General features: G+C 41.5%; 1 protein-coding gene across 11 annotated transcripts in view; it reads right to left on the bottom strand.

Moving 5' to 3' along the window:
- The window catches only part of DOCK9 (dedicator of cytokinesis 9), a 235,561-nt gene that overhangs the window by 15,920 nt on the left and 202,058 nt on the right, over positions 1–17,583 (bottom strand). For 7 of the 11 annotated variants that reach the window (XM_083168608.1, XM_083168604.1, XM_083168607.1 and 4 more), the window contains exons 43-49: positions 16,337–16,552; positions 14,786–14,843; positions 13,937–14,043; positions 8,291–8,413; positions 5,464–5,577; positions 4,737–4,772; positions 551–697 (exon numbers count right to left, since the gene is read on the bottom strand). In XM_083168608.1, coding sequence (XP_083024734.1) covers positions 551–697; positions 4,737–4,772; positions 5,464–5,577; positions 8,291–8,413; positions 13,937–14,043; positions 14,786–14,843; positions 16,337–16,552 — 801 coding nt within the window. The remainder of the gene's footprint in view (positions 1–550; positions 698–4,736; positions 4,773–5,463; positions 5,578–8,290; positions 8,414–13,936; positions 14,044–14,785; positions 14,844–16,336; positions 16,553–17,583) is intronic. The other 4 variants (XM_083168606.1, XM_083168610.1, XM_083168603.1 and 1 more) reach the window with 1 other exon arrangement.

Raw genomic sequence — 17,583 nt, forward strand, 5'->3', positions numbered from 1 at the left:
AACACCCAGTAGAATTTCTCTACTTATGGTTTCAAATACAGGTCGAGTATCCCGTATCCGAATTATTCCGAAATACGGACATTCCAGAAAGTGAAATTTTTTTTTTTTTTTTGCTAAAAACTCACTGGGGACATTTGTAACAGCATCACTGGGGACATGATATGTAACTGGCACTATATATGTGCAAGACAATGATTGCTTGGCATTCAAATTCAGTGCTGAGATAGTACACACATTTTGTTTCCCGTTTTTAAACCTTGTTTTTTGAACAATTAAAATATATTTGTGTGTATTTTATGTGGTAATAAAATATATTTGTGTGTATATTATGTGTTTATACAGCATAAATGCAAGATACTTCAAAATACATCATTGAAATATTAAAATATTCTGAAATACGGAATAATCCGTTATCCAAAATTCTCCTGGTCCCGAGCATTTTGGATAAGGGATACTCAACCTGTATTGTAAACCGACAAATCACAATTATATTATACTATCCTGTACTAGCTTCTGCACCCCCATTCTGCCCATCCCCATTTGGTCATACCTTGCCAGAATTTTGTATCATTTTGACATTTTCAGCACCAAATTTGTCAGCGTAAAGCTTGAGGAGTCGTTGGGATATCTCTGATAGTAGGGTCAGTTTGGGTTCCTTGTAGATGTATTCTTTCCCATCTTCTTCCTCAAAGAATCCCTGAGACAGGTATTTGTGTTCAAATGGTTATTAAGAAAATAAACACATTACACTGAAAAGGTGCTCAAAATAAAAACACAAACTTTGTGATGCACAAAATAAAGTGTATTTCATTAGCACAGAACAGAACCAGATGGAATGCATTTATGATTAAATAAGGATCATATGACAATGGTAAAAAAAACCGAGCTATAAATGCACAATAATTACAGCTGTCACACCGGAATAAAATCATTAATCAGAGAAATGTTTAGAATAGTATTATGTTGTGCATGCTAAAGCCTCTAATACAGGAATCAATTCACAATAGTATTAAGAAATGCAACATTTGTGTTTTCTTTTTATAGCATTATACATATTTGCATATATACATACAAACATTATATACTACCTGGAAAGAAAGATACCTTACAAATCTCACTAGATTGTCTTAATGTTTTGGCCCATATCTAACATGTAAATATCCACCCTGAACCTCTTGGGGCGGTATTCAATGTGAATACCGGCGACGTGCAGCGAATCCTGTTTAGGATTCGCTGCACATTCGCCACTGGTCGTCGCGTTCCGGAGCCTCGCCGGCTCCGGTATTCAACGAGTCAGGGGTTCGAACGCCGCAGGGAGCCTGAGGACGGTAGCAGGCAGGGAGATGGAAGTCTCCCTGCCTGCCCCAGAGCGTATGTGGGGGGGAGGTGGGCTCCCCGGGTGCCAGGCAGCACAGGCTGCCCCCCGGGGGTGCCAGCAGGGGACCGGGTATATTCACTACACCCGATCATGCATATGTAACGATCGGGTGCAGTGAATATATGAATATCTAATGAGCGGCTCGGCTCCGGCGCCCCCTGCTGGCTGGTCAGTGTAAAAAAAAAATATATATATATATTTTTTTTTTTATTAAATATATATTCATAGAATATAAATAGCATGCCCCTCCTCAGAATAAAATTCCTGATTTTTTGACACCAAATGTAAAAAACAAAACACTTTATTTTAAAAGTTCACATTCCACTTCACCATAAAAAGATAGCGATTGCTACTCGGTGAATCATGGCGAAAAAAACCTTGAAATGTATTCGCCATCTGGTCATTGAATAGGGTGATTCACCGTTTTTGTCAAAAATTCGCCTTACAGCACAAAATCGCCATAAAAACCTGGCGTATCAGCCTCATTGAATACCGCCCTTAACCTTAATTCCTCCCTCTTAAATACAATGTTATCAATTCTAAAAATCAACAGTAACTATTCACACAATAGACACAGAAAGCTTCCATGTTCTGCTCGTCAGAGAGCACTGTTCAGTTTGTACAGTATTTCCTTAGACATACAGATGGGGCCGTTCTTATGGTTTCTGCCGGCCCTGGTAAACAACGGGCCGGTGGACGTGGACATGTGGGCGTCTCACACGCTCGCACATACATTGCTAAGAATGGGTCTTGCAAGCGTCTCAGACATGCGTGCGCCCCATTAGCTAGTGGAGGATGGTGATCGGCACACCGGGAGCCGCTCAGATGAGAGCGGTTCCATCTGTATATGGACAAATATATATGCAACTAATATTTTATTCTAATATTTTATTGCATATTTTGGTACTTGTGTAGTTACATAAGCTACGTTTGAATTTATGTTGTCAGCGTAGCCTAACGGCTACCTTACTTGTGTAGTTTCACGGCGGCAGCCTAAGCTACGTCGTCAGCGTAGTCCAATGGCTGCCTAGTGTAGTAAGCATAGTGTCTCCGCGGCAGCCCTGAGTAGTTAGCGTAGTCAGCGTACTATCCCCATGAGCTGGAGGACGCCGGTGGAGAGGGAATCATTTGGGCGCCGGCAGAGAGGCGCTCCATCTGTCTGAGACACCGGAGCATCTCAGATGCTTGTGTGTCTCAGTAAGTATTGCAGCAGGGTATGGCAACCCTGCCAACAGGGTTAGGGGTTCGGTAGCAGGGGGTGCGGACGCATTTGCCAGTGCTCCATGTTACATACTGGCAAATGCCTCCATTTCAAACCCCCACTATCCACGCAAGCCTGAAGCATGACTAGCGTAGCGAGCCCCGCGAAGGGACGCGGTAAGCGTTCTCATGAGTTCTTCATACCCCCACTATCCATGTCGGCGTGGAGATGATTTTGTAAAGTATGGCGAGAGCAGCAAGCCCGAAGCGTGGCAAGCGCATTGAGCCCTTCGAGGGGACGCGGATTACTTGACGTGTATTCCGTGTCCGCTCGCCACACTTTAGAAAATCAACTCCAAGCCGACGTGGATAGTGGGATATGAACAAGTTGGGAGGACCCGTACCGCGTCCCCTTTGTGGGGCTCACCACGCTTCGGGCTGGTGTGGATAGTGGGGATTTTTCAGGAACACACTCATACCTGTCATATCAGGAAGGTTAAAATGGTCAATGGTTCCCACACAATGTAATAAGCGCTGACTGCTAACTGCGTAACGCTGACTGACTACGCTAACTACGTAATCTCCGGCAACACGTGAACGGGCGGGAACAGATACTCACAGGGACGCCTGACTGACTAGGCTAACTAAAGTGGCCGCAGGAACACGCTCTATTGACTACGCTAACTACTTAAGCAAGCCGCGGGAACACTACGCTGATTCTGACAGGGACGCTGACTACACTGGCCGCGGAAACACTACGCTGATTCTGACAGGGACGCTACGCTAACTACGTATCTGCCGCCATGAAACTACACAAGTACCCACATTTTATCCTTACTAGCTTTACAAAGGAATTGTTTTCCAAACAAGTGTTGACAGTAAGATCTCCAGAATATAATATGTAAGCTATTTAACAGATACTGAAACAAAGATCTAATCAGTTTCTGTTGTTCACTTTCTATACAAAAAGAGTAAAAGTTGATGGAGCTGCACCAGATTCAAACCAGATTATGTAAGTCACCACAAGACTGAAACCGTTATAGTAGTAGTTATGTTACAGTATACTACTATGTCAAATGGACAGATTGCTTTTATATAGCTAGATTGTCTAACGCTTGGTCAGTCATTGCAAAGTTCATCTCGTACTTGCCCACACACACAAAAGTAGCATAGAGCAATAAAAAAAAAAAAAAAAAGGAAAGGCTACAGTAAAATGAACTTAAATATAACTAATCTCCCTACACTACAGAAGAAAAGCACTTTTGACAAACTTGCAAAATAAAATACAAAACCGACCAGCACTAACATCTGACCAACCCCTCCCACACACATAATATATTCACATTCAGATACCTTAAGGAGCCTACACACGGGGAGAGATTGCTGAGCGATCTGAGCAATGTAGATGTTCAGATCATTCATCATACAGCGATGTGTGCTGAGCGGTCTGTCAGGGCTAGTGTTCTCCTGTGACCAGCAATTAACTAGATTTATCCAGCATGCTGGATATTAATCACCTGGCGATAGTGACTCACATTGCTATGGCCCTTGCACACTGAGTGAAGTAGGGGCATTTTCTAAGCGATCTAGTAAGATGCCTTAAATCGCCCGGTGTAGGCCCCGTTAGTCTACATACAATATCTTCAAGGGAAGCACTTTCATTCAAGGGGTGTTGTGACTATTTGGCAAAAAAAAACAACACCCAAAACATTATCTTTTGGTCTGCACATGAATGGGAGCTTTGTGTGTGGATTTATAGGCAACAGAGATGCTTCTTGCTTTACTGTAGCTGTCTACACTACAAGAACATCTTATGTGCAAGTGCAATCAGTCTGAAAGGAGAAGACCACTCGAGTCCAGACAATATTCACCTGCACTGTAGAGTTTTGTGTGTTTTGTAATCAGTAAGAGAAACTTTAGAAGCGTGATCTTATTACAGATCGCTCTCAGAGACAAGGTAAAGGTCATGTGTGAGAGCCTTTCAATGACAGCAGTAAAAATTGATGTAAAGGATTAACTGAACCTGGAAATGAGAACACACATCTCCCAGTGAAATGGAAGGTGGTGAACAGATAAGGATGCAATGGAAGTGGTAAAAACTTTGAAACAGGACATTGCCACTACATTGCCTACATGGCAACCATACTACTGGAATTACCTCCACATCTGTTTCACTGTCTGTAAACTGGTATTGCTACAGGATTATAAGAGAGGGATAAAACAGAATAAAATGACAGTTATAATGCTTGCTGCAGTGGAGCTGCACACACTTTTACCAAAGGCACACCAAACACTTTCACAAACAGTCTGGATGAGAAGCCTCCACTGAACGAAGCAGTGAGCAGTCTACAGACTTGCTGTGAAGGGGACCATGTGAAAAACACATGGCACACCTAAGTATAGCCATTCATTTTCACAGTACATGCATTAAACACATACAGCAAACTCTGCAGATGGGAAGTGTAAAGTACGCAATCTGGTTCGTGGCACGATATGCAAATGAAACCCAACCTCAGTCTAGCAAACCACACAGAAGCACAGATTGGACCTACTGAAAACGTGTCAACCTAGGCTGACATAACTTACCGCTGCCTTCAGACAGTAACAAAATAAAATAAGAAAAAAACAAAAAAAAGAAGCAGAAGTTTAAAAGTGGAAGACTAGAGACATTGTCGAAGTCATTATACAGAAATAACTATACATACTCTTAAGGTTAAGAGAGCCTGGAGTCACTCATGTATTGGAGTGAAGCAAAGGGGCAAGCTTAACCCCTTTCCAATGAACTTCACTGAACAATCCAGCCAATAAGAGCCTGGTTTTGTGTGCAGATTGCCGTTACAAAAAGTATGTGTCAAACTACATAAGTGCAATAAAAGAAATCTTACTTGTCCAAAGAAGGCCACTCTAAAGTAGGTACCCAGAAGCCTCCTGCCCGTGTGCATCACCTCTGTAACTTTGCTGTAAGCTCGATGCAGCGTATCATACAAATGCGCAAGTCGCTGCAATTAAATTGATAAAAATGAATTATAATTTACAGAATTTTATTTTTTAAAGACATGCAATTTACACAATACTTGTTTACAAGCATAATAAAAATAATAAAAGCCACTGGTTATTACAATATTTCTTTGAAGGATTCAAGGCCCTCAAGATAAGAGTAAGTGACAGACTTATCACTGCAGCTCAGAATTAAACTGTACTAAGTTCCGTAACAGCCCTATGAGCAATCAACAACCTTAATGGTGCGTACACACTGCTGCAATTAGTCATGAAATCGCTGGCAAAATGGTCGCTCAGTGACCATATTGCCAGTGATTTAATGTGCAGCCAGCGATAAATGGCTGGGAGCGCGCTCCCGCGGCCAGCCCTTCATGGTCGCTGGTCGCAGGAGCTTGCTCCTCCGATTCTCCCTAAAAATTGCTGGTCGCTGGTGCACAAAGCACTGTGCACCAGCGACAAGCGACACCTACTACCGGTATGTCCAGCGCCGGCCGGGACCCGCCCACCCGCCCTGTCACAGCGTGACACGCCGGCCGGGACCCGCCCACCCTCCCTGTCACAGCGTGACATGCCGGCCGGGACCCGCCCACCCTCCCTGTCACAGCGTGACACACGGCCTCCCCCTGCTTCCTCCTCTGTCCCTGCCAGCGCATACAGCACAGAAGCTGCTGCGCAAATCCCCCCCCCTACTGTGCCAGCACCCACACCTCCTGCGCGCCCCACAGCCGCACTAGTCAGTGCATAGGCTGTCTTTAGAGGGCATTGGTGTTGGGCAGCATGATTATGTTCATGCTGCCCATCGATGGTGATTTGCACCATCGGTGGGCAGCATGAGCATTACCATGCTGCCCCACACCAATAGTATGTGACATGAAAAAAAATGAAGGGGGCATTGGTGTCGGGCAGCATGATTATGTTCATGCTGCCCATCGATGGTGATTTGCACCATCGGTGGGCAGCATGAGCATTACCATGCTGTCCCACACCAATAGTATGTGACATTGAAAAAATGAAGGGGGCATTGGTGTCGGGCAGCATGATTATGTTCATGCTGCCCATCGATGGTGATTTGCACCATCGGTGGGCAGCATGAGCATTAAAATGCTGCCCCACAGCAATAGTATGTGGGCTCAATATAAATGAAGGGGGCATTAATGTCGGGGTGGCAGGGGCCGCACGGCCGTCTTGTGCCCCCACACCCCTGGCAGGAGCGGGGCACTAGTGGCTGCTGCCGCTAGATTATCCTGCCCCTACAAAGATGACCCCTGCTACATCTGTATATACACCATATACACTTTTATTCCCTTCCAGAAGGACTTCCCACAACCCATGTCAATCAAAAATTAATTTAAACAGAGGGTAAAAAAAATCTAGTCAAAATTGCTAGCAATTTTCAGGGAAAATTGCTGGTCCCTCTGAAAAACTGGAAACTGAGCAATATATTGCTGAGAAATATATTGCGGAGATATATTGCAAGTACACTGAGCAATATATTACTCAGAAATATATTGCAAGCAATATATTGCTAGCAATATATCTCCCCCGTGTGTACACACCATAAGAGTGCTTAAATATATGTACATCTATTGTGTATATGTTGCGCCTGGGTAAAAAGTATTTTTGTATAAATTAATTCATTATTTAGGAGAAAGTGGGTGGTTATTGGGCCCGATAATGGCTCTTATCCTACCTGTCCCGACCGCTGGCTGTCACCAGGATTCCTCTGCTAGTATGTTTTCCGGGCTTTCCATGGCTGCTGCTCGATCTTCTGCTGCCTCCAGCCACAATCACAACTGTGCACAGCACCCAGCACTCGCCCAGCCATGTCATTTTGCAATACACACTCGCTGGACACAGCAGAAGATCGAGCGGCAGCCACAGACAGCCTTGAAAACACTACTACGCTGAGTCATCCCGCAGACAAGGCAAGATCCATCATTGGGACCAATAACCACCCACTTTCTTCTAAATCAAGTTGTATACTAACTTGCTATAAATTATTATTTTTACAGAGGTGACACATACACAGTATATATATATATATATATATATATATATATATATATATATATATATATATATATATATATATATATATATCTCTATCTCTATATAGGGGCACAAAGACTCTTGGGTCCCAGAATACTGGGACCCCAACTATCTGGGTTTCAATTACAAAATAAAAAAAAGATTTTGTTTCTGTGTATGGGATAAGAGACAACAAGGTAACAGTTTTCCCCAAAAAATCTGCCACCACACGCAGAGCGATTTCCCCCTTTCTCTGAATCCACAGCAGTGGCTGCCAACACCAGTAGTTCCAATGCACAGAGTAGGGTGATGGGCGGTCTCCCTGAATCCTCAGTGACAGCCTTATAAATATGTATTTGATAAAGTTACAAGAAAAGAGAGCAGTGCTCCAGAAATGGACAACCTTTTGTTCTCTTTTCTTGTATCCAGGTAAAATAATCCCCTGCCGTGCCCCTGTTATCACTAGTGGAATGCTAGCTGTATGGTTGTGCTCAATTCTTTATGTTAACCATACATCTGGTTCATTCGTCAAGTAGCAATGTAAAAATAAGTTGACCAAATGAAGCAGCTCTTTTAAAAAATGGAGCACCTAATTATTCTTTAGCAAAGCTACAGTATATGTCAAGCCATGCATTATGCAGCCTCTAACTGCTTTCAAAAATAAGTATGAAAAACAAGAAATACCTCAAAATCCCTGCGCTTTTCATAGATGGGAATGATGAGTTTGTAGATGTCCGCGATCAGCTCATAACGCTCTGCTTTCCAAAGTCCATCTGCACACTGCTCCAGTAGCTCCATCAGAACATCCTATGTTACAGACATGTGGAAATATCATCAGTGTTATACTCGTCTACATGCAGATTAACTTAATCACTTGAATTTTTTACCTAGACATATAGATCAAAGTATCCATTACATATATGGCCATAAACGTACTGCTTTATAGCTCAACTCAGGGCCAAAATTGCCAACAGGTATTTTTGGAAAATGCGAAAGAGGCCTCCCTTTACTATGCTGCCTGGCACACAGAGACATGGGCTGGCTGAGCAGTTCCACCTCCGGACATTCTACCCAGCTACCCGGTATAGAGAGAGATGGGACAAACCAAGACCCCATGTCTTACCCCTGTGAGCCTTTGACCACACACTGTTGTGTGTGTTCTCATGCAGCACGCTTTCAAAGTAATATGCCAGGACTGATCGATACTGCTTTTACACTGCCCAAAATATCCCAGGTTATTGCACATGAATGCGCAGCAACCTGGAATATTGTGGAAACGCACCCGGTTGAAATATGCCAGGTCGAGCAACCTAGCTTTTCAACATGGGTAGCAAACACGGATTCAATCTGTCTCTCGGTGACGTATAAATGGGTAATCTCAGTAGATGCGACTTGGGACCAGTTTTTTTCAATGAAACAGCCGATACTGAGAGACTGTCATTTACAAGTGCCCGCTCAGGGCCAGACTCCGCTGGCATCACCTGCCCGGCATTATGCAGGGTAGGGACAGCAGTGGAAAAGGCTCACAAGCAGTCATCGCACCTGGGTTGGAGCTGGGTACAAAATTTTGGGTGCCTCCTGGCTATTTATTATAAAAGTAGTATAACGGAGAGGAGTGCAAAGTCTAGCTTTAAATTGTAGTGTAAAAATAATGAAAAGCGTTTCTGTGCTACATGCAAACGCAAGTAAGTGTAATGCTGGGTATACTCTACACGAGGTGTACATAGCGTGACATCACCGACGGCAGGACCCAGCATCAGCAGATGCTCACATACGCCATAGCCGACAGCAATTTAGTAGGAGTTGGCTCTCTCTTGTGATGTCCTTGGTATCTTGCATTTACAGATGACCAAGGACATCGCAGATGATGCCAGGAGTGTGCATTGTCAGCAACACAGTCTGTATGCACTGTACGATACGAAGATTTGGTTTTTCCAACCTGCCATAATCAACTAAAATAGTTAATTTTATCGTCTCGTGTAAAACCAAGTCTTTTGACATTTTTAAGTGTTGGTTGATATTACTTATAATGATAATAATAATAATAATGTTCAGAATGGTCATAAATCACAGGATTGCATTATCTTTCAGTACAGTACATGGCCAGATTAGGAATAATTTACATGATACAACTACTAAAATACAGCAACACTTTGGGTTCATTCTGAAAACCAGTGATATTCAGAGATAAACGTGCATACAAATTAATGCATCAACTGCACCCTTTTGAACCTCCTTTGCTGCCCGAGTTATATAGTATTCAAATATAGGATCAACAGGGACTCGAAAGTTCAACAAATACCACTGCCATTGGTGTAAGGAATAATATGCATATAATGGGGCAAACTGTCGGCTACTGTGCTCATAAGCACAATTGTTTTAAAATCATTTCTGGCTATACCTACATGGGCTGTAAACAGAAATACATCCAGCAAAACAGGGTTGGCAGCAGCTCAGAAGTAACTAACTACTAGAGGTTTTATATTTGTGGTTTTTTTTATTATTTTTAAGTTGCTGTGATGGATCATCACAAGCATTGCAGCTTCTGAGTAGTCCTCCCCTTCACATCCTTCTGTTGCAGTTAAAGTTGTAAATTTAAAGTTAAAGTTTAATAAATTTATTGTATAACTAAATTTAACATTTATTTAATCAGGCAGACTGACAAATGTGTCAGATTTACCAGGGAACCCTTCAATTTGTGATATCAGAAGGCATTAAAGTATATACATATCGTAAACATGTAATTCACTACTTCTAACATTTTGAGTTTGTTCTATACCTAGGCCCTTTTCTAATTTGCTAAAGGCATGTGGCTATTTGGTTTTATGCTAAATATGTTCCCTGTGCAGTTACCTCTCTGAACACATAAGACAAACCATAGCAGCTTACACTGGATCACATGGTATGGCCTGACACACCCCCCCCCCACCCCCCCCAATTACTTTGTAAATATCTTCATTTAACATATATTTTTTCAGACGGGACAGCACGTGTCACATATTATGCTTTATTTGGTATTGTATAATGAAACTCATTATTTGATCTTATTAATGGTCGAAATCAAATAGAATGGTCTCAAATAGTATTTTTCATTCAGACATTATTCAGAAATTTGAGACAACATATGTAATCAACGATTGCATTAGCTTGTTTTATGACAAGACAGTTCCATACTGTGTTTTACAGTTTAGTGTTGCCAATAGTTTTTTGATTGCATTGTTAAACGTCTATCACCACACAAACCCACAGTGTACAATGTATGATATGCGCCAATAAAGAAAGTTTACAAGAAAAAAATATGGCACCTATTCTATATGGGCCTAAAGATGCACAATCAACAAGTTAGTTTATTTAGGATTTGAATTGATTAAATTACAGTCTAGTTGCATATTAAGTGACATACTATCGGTAATCTAATCTACTTGGAAGATTTCACAATGCATTTCCTTTGAGACTGGTTTGGATCCAATGATTTAGTTGATCAGTGAATATGAAATACTGTATTTATTTTAACACAGCCTCTATCCAGACAAATGTGTAATAACTAAATGACCTATAAATTGTGTTAAAGATTTACTAATTTATGATTTTCAGATTAAAGGTTAAGTGCACACACTGCACAAAAATTCTCTTTTGTACAATACACTGATAAAAAATTACCCATGTAATGCAATATTTATTCTTTATCACAATGAATGAGATTAAGGGAAACATTAAGTACTAGGAAACAAAATAAAACACATATTTTCATCCAAATCACATGTTCCATTAATGAATCACCCTTATTATTATTATTTTTTTTTAAATGCCTCTAGAGAGTCTTACAACTGATGGCTTAAATGTTAATATGGAAACAAGTGTGTGCAGAAAACCCTCTACCCAGTACATCTGTATTTACAGCTGTTCATGCCTTTACAGAAAGTGCAGAACCAAACAGGAAGTTCTCATTACCAGAAACACTGCAGTTCTCCCACCATCACACATAGCAGGTTAAGAAAGCAGGAAATGCCAAAGAAAACTATTTTACTGTAGAAATGTGAATAGAAATGGCAAGGCATAATAATATATTTAACTTGCCTTAACAAGTAGTATTTTTCTTACTGTAACAAACCACAAAACACAACCAATATGAACATCCAATACCCCCCCCCCCCCCCTAATAATCAGTGAGAAACCATGGATGAATGACCAATATGGCAAGATTTTGGGGCAGGGTACGCTTTAAGAGACTTGCAAAGCTGCGGTTCTTGGGCCTCTGTGTTAAAACAGTATTTCAATCTACTGAGAAAAATGGAACATAGGGATCATTTTCAGACAAAGGAAAAAGTTTACAGTAACTCCCAAGACAGATCAGTTGGCACAGAAGATGAGTAAAAGAGATAGACCGTAGTGCCCCAGAATCATCTTAGCTGATCTCAAAAGATAAAGTAGACATTCCAAGGAATGAATATTAATACCAATGGTTCAAAAGAAGAATGGACAAATCCATCTTCACCAGACTGATATCAACTGACTAACGAAGGGACAAATGGAGGCTTAGGGAGGTATTCAATGTCCGGGGCAAGGCTGTCGAGCTAGCGCGACAGCCGTGCCCCTGTCCCATTCTCACTTTTCTCGACTGGAGCTCAGCAGTCGGGAATCAATGTCCCGGCTGCCGAGCGTCGAGAAGGGGGCGTGGCCGCGAGCTGAGGCCGGAAATAGTCGAGCTCCGGTCGGGATCTCGACTATTTCCGGCTTTTCTCGGCCGAACCCCTGTTCAATGCTGTCGGGGAAGACAGCATTGAATAGCCCGACAGACATTGGATACCCCCCTAAATATGCATAATTCTCAAGTATGTCTGAACTTCATGAAGGAGCCTGACTATAAAAAAAGAATACTGAATGGGGACTGAGATCTGATCTTCAAAATAATTACTTCTAAACCACTCTGCAGAAACAAAATAAATGATAGTGGTGCATCAATTCACCCCAGGTGAAGTGAATCTTAACAAAAAAAGGTCAGGGAAGCCGAACCTGCACTGTTTGTCCAACCTGTAGCCTTAAGAAACATAGCTTAGATAGCCAGCCAAGATAAACTGAGGGGGCAATGACTTGAGAGATTGGCATGTAGTGGCATATGCCACCCTGGGCCATTTATATTTAAACTCCAGATAACCATCACTTGACACCTTTTTCAGTAACTGTGGTAGAATAGATACCTAAGGATCAGAGAAAGCAAACGGAAGCACCAAAGGGTCATATTTAGAAGCACCTGCAGATGTCTCCTTAGCGGTGATAAGATTTACAAAGAGGGACCACTCCCTGGGGTGAAGTGATTATCTATGGAAGATGTATGCTGTCTGGATGTCCACCCAAGGACATAACCTTTTTCTACACACAATAGGACCTCATTACAGCCCTTTTGACACGACACAAACCAAACAACATAGGGTTAATGAGGGCCATGGGGGAAAAAAAATGGGACAAAAATTAAATTTAATTAAGCCTTCATATCTGGATAAGAAACATAAGTGGCTTAATATAGGTATGCTATGGGATCACCGATCCTCTATGCAGACATCCATCTTCGCATCCTAGGATAGTGGGCAAAGGATACTGCATGCCACCCATGTCCTGGAACAATCAATCAATCAAGACTGGTCTCTACTCAATCGATCATTGAGTTTCGACCTAGTGAATGTATGTCCACAGTCCAGATACCCTTTATATCCCATGGCTATTCCGCCAGTGTCCTCAACTCTTGTAAAATTAGATAATCTTGGAGATTACACACTGCAGTGTTTATATTTAGAGTTATTTCAGGTGTGTGCGCTCATATACCCATCCTTTTCGCTGCATCCGGCACAAAATTCCTGGCGAAGCTTAAACAATCCAAAAATTAGAATAGAACTTTAAGTAGAAAATGGGCTGCGTAGTGTCACAATCCTATAGGCAAATATTTACCGCCATGGTCAAGTAGCCACATTTAAACATCAATATCCTATATTTTGTTTTACGTGGGATTTAGATCCTCCCAAACGGTTGGAAATGTTATTTCATGTGTACTGTGTTCCCCAGTGTGTACAGGCCAGCATGATTGTACAACTTTTCCCATAGTACCAGGCAATATGGTCTGGTAATCACAAGTGTTCACCAGGCAACCGTTGTTAAGAGGGCTACATAATTGGAGTGGATCTCATTATCTGTGGTTTCTGTGTATAGACTGCTAACTATTCCCACTCATAATCTGTTAAGGGTTAAAGGTGTCTTCAATCCACACTGCGAACTTATCTGGAGATCCCAGGTATGGCAGACATGATGACTTATCACCTAAATGATACATAAACGTACCTCATTAAAATGAACATCCTGCATTCCAACATCTTCCATCATAGAAGCCTCCTCATCGATATTTGGAGTGATGACTCTAAAGGTTGAGCAGCCTTGTCGGAACATCCCTGGGAAATCACAAGGCAAAAAGGACAGCACATAAATAGTCTTCTGCAACAAGTTAGAAATTTGAATAACCTGAAGGTGTAAAGTGAATATAAGTCAGGGAGTTTTTTCATCTAACAGAAGATTAAAAATATTCTGCTCCTAATCTTATTTATATTGATGATAATAATGGTTGTTTGAAAAAGTTCCTACATTTATGTGTTAATATACAAAAGCAACCTGAAATTTTTTATTTTATCACTTTATATATAAAATTCATGGTAGTGCTTTGGTGCTTTGTTTTTATTTGTATATGGATATGTAATTATTTTAATATTGGAATAAATTGCAGGCCTTACATTATGAAATGTCCAACACTTGGTTAAACCACTGGCTGTTCATCAAAATGTTTGCAGATAATAAGGAAGTACTGCAGTTTCACTAGTCAGACAGCTAGAATTTGACTAATTACTGTATCTTACTTAAATAGGAGGAAGATTTAGTCAACATGGGCATGCAACTCTTTGAATGCAGGAGTGAAAGTAATAAGAAATGCATCTACAAAAAGGTCTGTAAAATTACTTAAGTGGGAAACAATGAAACCAAAATGACTAAAATTGGAAACGTGGAAAAAAGAAGTGCAATCTTCTGAAGCATCATACTGATACTTTGCAGATTTATTGCTATTCATGAAGTAGCTGAGATCACCTTATCTATATTACAACGTGATAACGTAAGAGAATATATTACCAATACTGCACTCACCTTTCCTCATGAGGTATTCTGCTACCAAAGCAGCCACGTGTACATAGCACATTGCTGCCTACAAGACAATGAAAGCCAAACATTACAAACAGGTTACAGAAATAATGGGAGTCATTTGCAAATAAAAATGGGTTTCTGAATTCAAGGATCATTCAAACCCAAGCTGAATGATTGCTTAGACCGCAGGTTCTCAAACTGGTTCCTCATGACCCCACACAGTGCATGTTTTGCAGGTCTCCTCGCATAATCACAAGTGAAATAATTAGCTTCACATGTGGATCTTTTAAAATGTATCAATGAATAAGGAATGTACCTGTCGGGTGACCTGAAAAACGTGAACTGTGTGAGGACCAAGTTTGAGAACCCCAGGCTTAGACTACCTTACTGGTCTTTTATTGTCTTTTGTCTTTAATATCTGCTCCCATCTTTCTTGCTTTTTTTCTGCTAAAAGAGTTAGCAAGACCAAGAAGCATATGGCAGACTCAAACAGATTCTCCATACAAACTGGCCTCATTTCTGAAAGGCAGTACCTTGTCCAATAAATATACAAAGCCAGCAGGAGCAGGCATATGACATGACTTACCTTGTACCTAGAATATTCTACGTGCTAGCATTAGGCAGATAAATGGTTTTAGATAGAATGTGACCTGACCCAGAGAAAAAACACTTATGCAGGCTATACATCTTTGTACATATTTCCTGTTCTGCCAGTGTGATCTGGTGGATATTGATGATTGTCAATCATCAACGATCTGTTGCGGAGTCCTAATGAAACTAAGAATGTTAAAAATTTCCAGACTCGCTGATCCCGGTCATTTGTAGGTTTAGAACTGGTGAATCAAGGATTTCCAACATGTTGAATTTCACTGATCCCCTGACCCAGGCATTGGTAGAATGGGGAAATGGCCCAACAGCTAATTAATGTATTGGCCCATTCATTTGGGAAGAAGTCCCGTACGATCTACCTTAGCTGCCTGGCAGATTCCTGGTGCATATGATGTATCGTAAGTGATTCCAATCAAGGCTGCCGTATATGATAAATCTATAGTGAAGCCCTGATCTGATTTCTCGGCCCGATGCATCAGAACTGGATGAAAATAGTCAAAATGGTACTAGTGTATGGAAACCTTAATTTTACTAAAGCTTATATCGATCATTTCTATATTGCATCTTAGACAATGATAGAACAAATCTGATTGGTTGCTATGGGCAACATCACCCTTTTTCGAAAACTTTTAGGAGACCTTAGTAAATTTACCACTCAGTCTATGTGCAGCTTAGATCAAGGACCCAGACTTGCACATTCCATGGTAGAATGTGGGCAGAACACTTATACAATTCATTTGTTTAATGTTATATGTATAAGCAGTGTTTCTAAGAAGCATTTGAAGTGTAGGCAGTGGTCTACAGACAAATGAAATGCCTTCAAATGGTATATCTATGATATACATATCTATTAACATTCCAAAAGATATTATTTCCAGAAAAAAAACCACATTGAATACAGAACATTTTTAGTAAAAATACAACAAGGAGGCAAATGCTTCCTACCTCTGACAAATCCCCATGTTTCACATGAATCCTGGCCATGCTATCCAACCAGGTTTTCCGAAGCTCTGGGGTGCTGGCATATGATTTGGCCAGGCTGTACTGCAGGTCAACCAGCATCTCGGGGTCATTCTCATGCTCCTTCATTTGAGCTGTGGCCATAAGTACAGTGCGGATTCTTTTAGTCAGATCTTTTACATCAGATGAGAAAGTTGTATGCTATAAAATTAATAATACTAATATTAGGAAAAAAGCACACAACAAAATAAAATGGCTTGCTATCAGTTACAAAGTCACTTCCTGTACTGTATTTTATATTTTACAAACATAAAACCAATGTGCAAATGTCTCCACACACTCAACTATCCTCAAACGGCACCAATACACAAATACTAAATTAGGGCAAAAAGACAAAAGACTGGTCTGATGGTTGTAGATAAGGGGTGAACAGCATATTACATAAAAATGTGAGGTGTACTCAACTGAATTGAAGTCCCTTAAATACTTTTATTTTGATATATTTCTATACTGTTTTCCTATATTAGTGTTTTTTTTGCAGAACAAGCAGATATTTCCATTTTCACCTACATTTCTCTCTGGCGTGCCTTTTTTGCATGGACAAAAAGGGGGCGGGGCCTCGCTATAGACCGTTTAGTCATTTTGGGTCTGTGCTCCCTGAGCAGCTAGGCCACTCCGGGCTCATATCCCTGCACGGTTAGTGCACGGACATCTTTTCAGTTAACACCAGCTGCTTTGCAGAGCAGAGGATCACAGGCTCTCTCAATCTTCCCCTTGACCGCTCGACATTGTGGCCCACGGGTGGAAATGTCCAAATAACGGTTGTCCCACCCTTATTGGGACAGTTGGGAGGTATGCCACTACTCTAGGGAGGTTATTCTGGTTGAGCCGCACAGATGCGAAATCTACAGCTTTTCGTGTCAATTTAACGATGAGCGCACGGCCGCCCTCCTCCCCCTCATACACAGCGTTCCTCCGCATGCGTGCAAATGGATGTTTAGCTTAAACATCCATTCGCAGCTTGCGTGCGGGACTGGAAATCATTCGATGGTCACCGACCATGGGCTACCTCCCGCACTGACAGCTCATCCATGGTTCCCGGCTTGGGAGGGGGCGTGGTGGGGGCTGGACTGGAATCCAGTCCCAGGCACCAAAAATCCTGGTGGCAGCCCTGCACATAAACGGGCCCTTAACCACTGAGCAGCGTTTCAAATCACGTCTATCTCTGAATC

The sequence above is a fragment of the Crinia signifera genome, chromosome 2, assembly GCF_055691185.1.
Source record: "Crinia signifera chromosome 2, ASM5569118v1, whole genome shotgun sequence".
Taxonomy (NCBI): Eukaryota; Metazoa; Chordata; class Amphibia; order Anura; family Myobatrachidae; genus Crinia; species Crinia signifera.